The following is a 9,617-nucleotide window of genomic DNA, read 5'->3' on the forward strand; positions in this document are numbered from 1 at the left end:
ATTTAAATGAAGGAACTAATTATTATTATTAATAATAATAATTCAGAGATTTATATTTTATGATTATGAATTTTATATTTGTACGAATTTCTATTAATAAGTACTACCGTGCGATGCGATAGAAGAACATCATTTAGATTGATATAAATATAATTGGCTGAATTACGTCTTTTTTTCATCACTAAATCTATGAATATAGTTTTATATAAGAATACGCTTTTACACCAACTTCTAGTAACAGATGTACGAGTATGCATGGTAGCTTTATAAACTGTACATTCGTATGCTATGCAGCGTTAAATAAGGTCCATTTCTGAGTGTATTAGAAAATTTTCGTTCTCGTTTGGTTCCATCATGGTTTTGTATAATACTAACATATACCCTGTTTGAATTTTGAATATCGGAAGATCGATTTGAAGATATAACATTTCCGAATAACCGTGATCCGTTAGATCGAGAGTGTACCTGACGTATAAAAAAGTTAGCCTTCAACCTAATAAAAACTAACCCATTTGAATTTTGAAAATCGGACGATTATTTGAGAGGTATTATAAGAGTACCGCATTGTACTTCACAAAACAGCACCCCAGGGGCATCCCGTTTGTTACCAGTTGATGGTGATGATTAGTCTAGCCTCGCACGAGGTGCTGGCATCTCCCCACCACTGTAATCTTACACGCAGTCACCTCGGGAAGTCCAATATTATTAAACAGAAATTTTTTTAATTTATTTAATATGATCTTATTTTATTTAACTTAAACTTAATTCTATTATTTTTGTAATAGTATTCATTCGATTGATTAGTCGTCATTCAGTTCAAACTTAGCTCATACAATGACAGAGGCTCACAGTTCACAGTTCATTAATTAAATTCATTATAATTAGTGCTTCAACCGGCAAATATCCGCTATTATATATATATATATATATATATATATAATATCGGATATATATAAACATATATATATAAACAGCCTATGACACTCTCGGTAACGTAAGGATTCCAACGCGCGGCGATACATCTAAATCGGTTCAGCCGTTGAGCTTCTACCGTGGAACAAACATACATGTATAAATACATCCTAAATACATTACACTCTTTTTTTGGGCAGTCGTGTAAAACTCTGTCTAGCAAGTTTACTTGTATATCGAGAGGAAATGTTTCCTATCCGAAATAAGAGGGTACCGAAAATTTGAAATGATAAACCAAAGAGAAGATTCTTTTGAATTCCTCACCCTCAAATTGATTGATTGCAACCTTTCCTTCATACATCACGGTCAAAAATCTTTTCGTAAAATTTTATTATATTTTTCGTAATTTTGTCAGTTTCTCTATTTTCTATTTATTTTATGGCACACCTATAACACAATTAAAATATAATATAAAAACATGTGTTGAGATCAGCCAATTCATGTTTCCAGAAATTCACTAAAGTTGATGATGATGATGCCTTCGTAAGCCGTTCATTAATTCACTTTGAATTGTATTTATACATTAAAAAATTAAAACGTATTTTAATATATTTTACTAATTAATGAAATAAAAATAAATAAGAATGTTATTCTATGTATTCTATTATGTATTATATCCGTTTTCACCTAAAAATAAATAATTTATACAATTTTATAAATATTACTAAGGAAAATGAATAACAAGAGAATTAAATTTGCAATTTCTACTGCGAATTGGCGCCATTCTGTTTTTCACACTACTGCATCTTATAGGCTGTATATATTTTATTGCCTATCCCTTTCGCCTAGTATTATATTGCACACATGGTAGATTTATACAATTTTGCTTAGATCTTCGGAATAATCTTCAACAGGAAGTCGATAAACTGTCGTTTTGTTTCAGTCATTTTTAAACCAAATTAATTCTAAATAATTTTTTTTTAAATTAGAAAAATTATCACTGTTTGCTAGTATTTTATCAGGTTTCAAAAAAACTTAATTCTTATTGAAACCTTTAAAACATTAATAAAATTACCTATTTTTAAATAATACTTGAGAAATGTCTTAAAAATTGACGAAATAAAGACTATGATTTAAATTGATAACAAGTTCAGAAACAGCAAGAAACAATGAACAGAACTATGTTGTGCTTAACCAAGTAGACTTCATTTATGCATGATCCACCACGCGATAGTGGACCTGCATAAATGCGTTAATTGCTTTTTCTAAATTCTCAAACCAAGAATTTTGGTTCAGATTCAAATACTGTTAACATAATACACAAAATTCGGTTTTTTTGTATATATACACAATATATATATATATATAAAACAGTGGGTAAAGGGTTGCATAACCTCTCCGAGTTCGTCCTAGGCCGATTTTTTCTACCATTATTTCTTAAAATCGATTATAAAATACAAAACTGAAAACAATTTAACCATTTTAGAAATCGATTTCTACAGTGTTTCTGAAAGTTTTCGCGATATTTCATCACATGATAGAGGACAATAGATATAACAATACTTACCTTACCTAAAAATTAGTTTATCGTTGTACGATTCCCTTGTATGAAAACGTTTTAATTAAATTTCAAAATTTAATATAAAATTTGATTAATGCTAATATAAGAAAACTAATAAAATTATAAATTGGGTACCGCCTTACCCAATTGGGTAAGGAGGCTGAAATATATTAAAATAAAAAAATATATATATTTTTCGGACTAATTGTCGAATTGGAGCCAACATTTAGCAAGAGTTAAAATTCATCTAGTTGAATATCTCTTCAATGTACGTATATGAGTGTTTAGTAATCGGGTTTTGATATATGAAACAAAACTCTAAAATTTATGCCAATTACATTACCACCTCTAAGTCGAATGGACTTAAAATGGTAAACAACTCACATATTAAACAACTACCACTGTATTGAATTTTAAGTTCCTACGATGCCCCACAAAAATGTTAAATTGAAAAATGGGGATAAATGCTCTACCAACTTGTCAGACAAATAATAAAATTTAATCACATCAATGCCCCAAATACAGAATTGTTAGAAAAAATTTCACTAAGTTTTATTGTTTAAGTCGTCCGGATATTTTTTTTGGTTGATGTTATTGCCACATAAGTTTGAAGCTTGTGAATGGAATATGGAAATGGAATTTTGTGGCGTATGAAAACCGCCATGCCTGACCGGGATTCGAACCCAGGACCTCCTGATGAAAGGCCGAGACGATACCACTCGCGCCACAGAGGCCGGCATATTTGTCAAAATACAGTATAAAATGCACACATAATACATCTTTCCGGAATTTCCCATGCATCTTTTTGTTGCGTTTTTACAATGTGTGAATTTGTAAAATCGTGAATTACAATGACAAACAAACTTTCCTTTCTGGCTATAGATATTGCCGAAAAATTAAAAATCAAAAGTAAAAATAAAACAAATAGCTTTAAAAGGTAAGATAACTTACAATAAACTACTTCTTTTTTTAGCCAGAATCGGACTTCAGTTTAAATATTCAGTAAATGAATGAAAACGAAGAAACATAGCCTGTGTTAACACCGAGCTTGAAATCTACAGCCAACAGGCAATAATTAAAGGAAAATATCAAATATATATATATATATATATATATATATATGTGTGTATATGTGTATATATATATATATATATATATAAATAAGTATATATATATACACTAGCATTCCCGTCGCGCTATATGGTTAATTGCGTTTCCCGTCACGGTAAGGGATGTTTTACCGATCAGAGCTCACTTCGCCAGCCCTTCCCGTCTAGCCAGGGGGCTCTGCCTCCTGGATCTCCTGGGTTCATTCAACTCTTGTTTGTGAGAATAATTATGATAAATAAAAATTAAAGCCTGTTCAATTTATAAAGACTTTCATTGACTCTAATTTCTTTAAAAAACGGTTAGGTCAGTATAGGACACAATAATTGATTTTTAGATTTCCCGACGCAGCTTCGCTTGCGAAGTATGTAATCAGAATTACAAACCTAAATTACCATCACGTTATCAAATCTCATAAAGATTGATTCAATAGCAGCAGCATAAATCGGTAAAAATTAAAAACAATTTATGTTTTTTACCCCTTAAAATATTAAAATTCAAAAAACCCGAAAATGGCTTTTAAATATTTCTCTGAAGCAAGCCCAAATCTACTGAATATCTCGTTTAGTATACAAATAATTTTCAACAACCGCCTTCTAAATTGTGAATTATTCTGTCCTTTTTGTTATATATCTTCATGTATTTACCGTAGCATTATTTCATGTGTTTATATTTTTAATAAACAATATGGAATTTAATCGCATTAATTTAACATCTTGTAATAATTAATGGTGTATTCTGTGGTGCTGCTTTTATTAAAGTTTTACCAATTCTATTTCATTTCTTAATTCTATTAAGAAATAAAATTCACAAAAAATTCTTACATATGTTAAATAAGAAACATAAGGTTTATAAACTCAAGTGAAACAATTTATAAATTTAACATAAGTAAATTACACCACATTATTTCTTACAAAGAGGCAATGAATGATAGAGAAAAAAATTATCTTATAAGAAGATAAAAAACCATTTTATATTATTAAGAATCATCTGTTATATTATGTAAATAATAAGGTAAAATAACTAGCATCTCGTTTCCTTCAGAATAAATCTATGATGAAGAACGAGTGATAGTTTAGAATTAGTACTAATAGCAAAATGAGAAAAGTATCAAAGCAAAGAAGAGAACACTTTATCAACAAAGTTTACAGAATTTTTGTGTTTAACACCTGGCCCTTCGATAAAACACAATAGACGGAGAACAGCAAAACAATGAACGCTACAGTTCTAACTGAATATTTCTTCTTTTTTATTTTACCTTTTGTTACAAATGAGAACCTACGTTATTCCTGAATCCTTTTAATTATTAAACGGAGTTAAAATGAGAGACAAAGAAAGAAAGAAAGAGAAATATACAAAAAAAAAAAAGAAAAAGATAGGAACTGTAAGTGAACTTGACTTTCTCTTTTTCACTTTATCTCGTTTTCAACCTTTTTGACCCTTTTCAGGACAAAGTTAAACGTTTCTACCCTTCCTAAAATGAGAAAGAAAATAGGGAAACGTATAAAAAGGATAGAGAAAGAATGATAAAGAACTAATACACACACACAAAAAAAATAAAATAAACCTTTTATCACCCGCAGAATTTTTGTTTTTGTTTAACATCTTAATATCTTTTAACATAAAAGAAAACAAAAGTTTTTTAATTTTTTAAAGAATACTTATTGAAAATATTTTTACTCACATAATAACGTGCATTTTAATTAATTACTAATATAAACTATGTAATTTATTTATTCATTTCAATAAAATATTAACCTGTTTAAAAAATAAGTAAATTAAAAATGGGAGAAATACGTATCGAAAATAAGAAATTATTTTAAAACTTTATAATTGTTGCTCTAATCCCACTTAATAAAACAATTTATGCATTTCTTTAAACTTCTTATTAGAAAACTAGAAAATATTTGATAAGATTGATATTAACGTTAAACCTAGAACTGTATTTTACTCGTTTATTCTCTTTACAAAATAATAAAATAAAAATTTAGTTTTAAAGTAAAGAGTAACAATCGTGCTAGTAATTTTTTAAATTTAACCCAACTTCTAACTTCTATGTTCTTATTCCTTACGATAAAAACATTTCTCAATATTCTTAAAGAAGAAACACTTACCAGAAATTAAAGCGTATGTATTAGCGTAGTATTATGGGTAGAGGTTCTCAGTTGTCTCTCTTTAACAAGGTCCTTTTATGTAAGACCTTCTTGAAACCGATATGGACATAAGGGATTCAGCTCTGGGGGACGACTACCGACAGCAATCCACACAAGATATTGGTGGTGGTCACACAAGATATTGAGGAAAGTGACCCAACCGTCTCGTTTCGTCAGGAATTCTGAAATATACGAATACCTAGGGATCCCTTATGTACGGGATGAGATTACCGTTTCAGTTCTAAGTACATGGTTAGGCTAAATGGACATAAAAATTCCTCTTGCTTTGAACCTGATAGACAACGGTGATGTCATTAGACGATTGAAAAGGATTCATGTGCTGGATCTTAGTAATTGTCGTTGAAGATATTATATTTTCACATTTTTGCACGTTGCACGTGCAAAATATTAAATATATATTGTTTTTATATTTTTTACTTTTTGCACGTTGTGTATTTACCTGTTTCAGTTACTATTTTTTTTCCCACTGCTGCTACCTATTTACTATTGTTCTTTTAACGCTATTATTGTTTGTCGGAAATCTGTATTATTATTTTTTTTTAATAAAAGACGTTAAATTTTTTTATATATATCTAAATGTACATATAAATAAAGAGCTACGCTAAATTATTATTGAAATAAATTAGAACTTAAAACAAATTTATTAAAATAAACTTAGACTGTGATTTCCCCTGTTAAAGAATCATCGTCAGTACCACATAAAAAGAAAGTATATATAAAAAATATGTAAGAAAATAAAGTAAAATAGAAAACCCTGAAAATAAATGACGAATAATCAAAACTTATGAAACACTGTAACACTAAGTATTTTTAACGGAATTATGAATAATAAAAAAAATAAGTAAAGATAGACAAATGTATGACATTACTGCTAACCACCCTCCAAAAATTGCTCAAGATCGAAAGACGCTTACTAATGAAAACTACGGTTCAAAGGTAATAGAAAAAGAATGCAGGCTGAAATCTAAAAGAACTATCAAAATTAACAAGAACTAGTAACAACGATAAGGAGAAGAATAAATTTCTTGGAGTACATGATCAGGATGGATCCAAATAAATTAAATAAATATCCTTTGAAAAGCTGTGGAACATGAAAAGCCAACAAAATTACCTGAAATAGATGGAAGAGGAACTCTAATGGATAGGCTTGAAAGAACACAACTGTTGTGGTAGAGGTAATGTCCAAAGAATAAGTTTACTATATAAAAGATTTTGTGGCAGAAAATAGAAGGACAGGAAAAAAATTGACAGATGAGCAAAAACGAAGCCATGTCGAAAAGATGAGAAACGCATGAAAAAAATAAACGAAGCTAGAAAGAGGAGATATTTTCGTGGTCGTTGACCTTTTCGCATAAAAAAATATACAAATAATAATTGTTATCGTTCTAGACAATCTTAACCAAAAGCGAAAAGCAATAATTTTCTGCTCGCCTCTTCAGTAGGTTGGGTAGATAAAATCTATTTCAAGAAAGATAAAGAAAAGATGAATCAAAACCGATCAAATGATCCCCTCTAATGAACAAATATATAAGGGTGGAAAATAACTTACACAAAAATAGAACTAAAACCATTTACAAAATCATGTTAAATAAATTAAAACTTTTATTAATAACATAAAATAAATATTGGTCTCCTACTGTTATTCAACAATGAAGTTTCAATTCATTGTTGATAAGCAAAATTTCCTAACTATCCAATCAATTTTTCATTACATTACATTCATACACTTTCTTTTACATTATTACATTTAAAAAAAAAAATATTTTCTAATTAGCTAATTTTCTAACCAGTTTTCAGACAATGGTGGACTACAAACCTATATCTCTTTGGTTAAATTTCTCTCATCTACCTGTTGAAGAAAAAAGTAATAAGCTGTGATGGGAAATTTGGATTAGAGATTTGAATTTTTGTAAGTGGTTTAATAGGTTTAAATAGATGACCCACACTTGGCCTCAATGAAGCTGTTAGACCTGATCGACGAGTGGCTAGCAAAGTGGAAGATAAACGTAAATACGACTAAGTCAAGTCATATTACATTTGCATTGAGGAGGGGAAACTTTCCCTAAGTCCATCTGGATGGGTCGTCATTCCACACTCGGACCGGGTTCGGTACCTTGGACTCTACCTTGATATTCGTTCAATGTGGAAGTAACACGTGAAAGTGAAAAGGTAGCAACTTAACGCTAAGTAAAAATGGCTTTATTGATTGTTAGGTAGGAACTTGTGTCTGTCGTTGTACGATAAACCTTTGATACACCAAATGGTTTTAAAACTGGTTTGGACATATTGCATATAGCTATATATATATATATATATATATATATATATTGTATACAACGTTTCCAGAACAAGCTGGCGAGGATCCATTGCAGAGGCACCGTGGTTCGCACGGATTGAGGAAATTTACGACTATCTTGGATTGCCTTATATTCGTGATAATATTTAACGGTTTGGTTTAAGTTACAAACAGCGATTACACAGTCATGTGACCTTTCTAGCAGTTAATCTCCTAGACAACAGTGAAGATATCCGGCAACTGAAACGACAAGACGTATTGGACTTAGGGTTATCTGAGTGACACTTGAACCGGTTCGGTATCAGGTATGTGATAAACGTCTTTACAAAGCCTTAGTAAGGAACCTAGCATCCTGCGCCCTTCTATTTCTTTCCCTGAAGTTGATATGCTACTATTTTGTTTGTTTAACTGTTGTTTAGTAATGCTGTGGATTCTTTTTTTGTTTGTTTCTTCACTAGACGATTGTGATCTCTTGAATCTTTGTAATCCCAACCAATTGAAGTGTATTTATTTAAATAGACTTCTTGTGTTTATGTAGTTTATTTATATACATGTTTACGTATGTATGTACACTTCATTGTGGGTGTTCGCTGAAAACCTTCTAGACGTATTGTTTTTAATGCGATTTACTTGTGGTTCCTTAATCGGAACCGATTGTAAACACACGATTTGTGAGAAAAAAAAGTGGTTTGAATGTTCTTAAACTAAACTTACACTTTCTTTTGCGATTGCCTAGAAAGTTCAACAATTTGTATACTTTGTTTTTTCTTTCTTTTTTTTTACTCATTGTTAAATCTCGGTTAAACAAATACTTTTATCTATATATAATGTTTCCACTGTTTACTTGGTAATTAATATTGTTCATTATTTATCTATTTTTATCTTTAAATAATTTTTCCGTACAATCTACTGATGATGATTAAGCAATAAAAATGGCCATTTTTTTTAGGTTTTTTGTTGATTTTTTTTTTTTTTTGTAAACAATCTATGGAGAGTAATGTTGTTTACTTATTTTATAATTATATATATATATATACTGTCTAAATTTACATATTTAATAATATATACTTTTTACTTTTTTATAGAAAAAAATTGAAATATGACTTACGTGAACAATATCGTGGCTCATCCGATGAATCACCACAATCATTCATTGAATTACAATATTTATTGACGGGCACACAGCGACCATTAGCACAAGGAAATTGTGATAGGCGGCATCCTGTACTATTTGAAGGTGTAGATGGCGTAGTCTGACCCAATGCCACCGCCCAGAATACAGCAACAATCCACAACATATCTGCAAAAACAAAAGTGTATACATTTAAAGTTCAATTATAATTACGTTAATCTTTTAAATAAATTGAATTATTTAATTTAAAAGTTTAATTATTTTATTTTAGTTTTTACCTTAAAAAAATTATGAAGAACAACACAATTATCAATTTTTTTTGGAATAATGAAATAGATTTTTATTTGTCTTCGAAAAAGGAAATTTTATACTACTAGGAAGGTGCACCCTGTTGCCGTTTCGGTGGCCAAATCCGCTACAGGGAGGCAAAAAAAT

At 29.7% G+C, this 9,617-nt stretch overlaps 1 protein-coding gene across 1 annotated transcript in view; it reads right to left on the reverse strand.

The window, feature by feature from the left end:
• Positions 1 to 9,348, reverse strand: part of LOC142322767 (uncharacterized) — a 329,696-nt gene extending 320,348 nt beyond the window's left edge. The window contains exon 1 of the mRNA XM_075361842.1: positions 9,159 to 9,348. Coding sequence (XP_075217957.1) covers positions 9,159 to 9,348 — 190 coding nt within the window. The remainder of the gene's footprint in view (positions 1 to 9,158) is intronic.
• Between the last annotated feature and the right edge of the window lie 269 nt (positions 9,349 to 9,617).

The sequence above is a fragment of the Lycorma delicatula genome, chromosome 4 (genome assembly GCF_047948215.1).
Source record: "Lycorma delicatula isolate Av1 chromosome 4, ASM4794821v1, whole genome shotgun sequence".
Taxonomy (NCBI): Eukaryota; Metazoa; Arthropoda; class Insecta; order Hemiptera; family Fulgoridae; genus Lycorma; species Lycorma delicatula.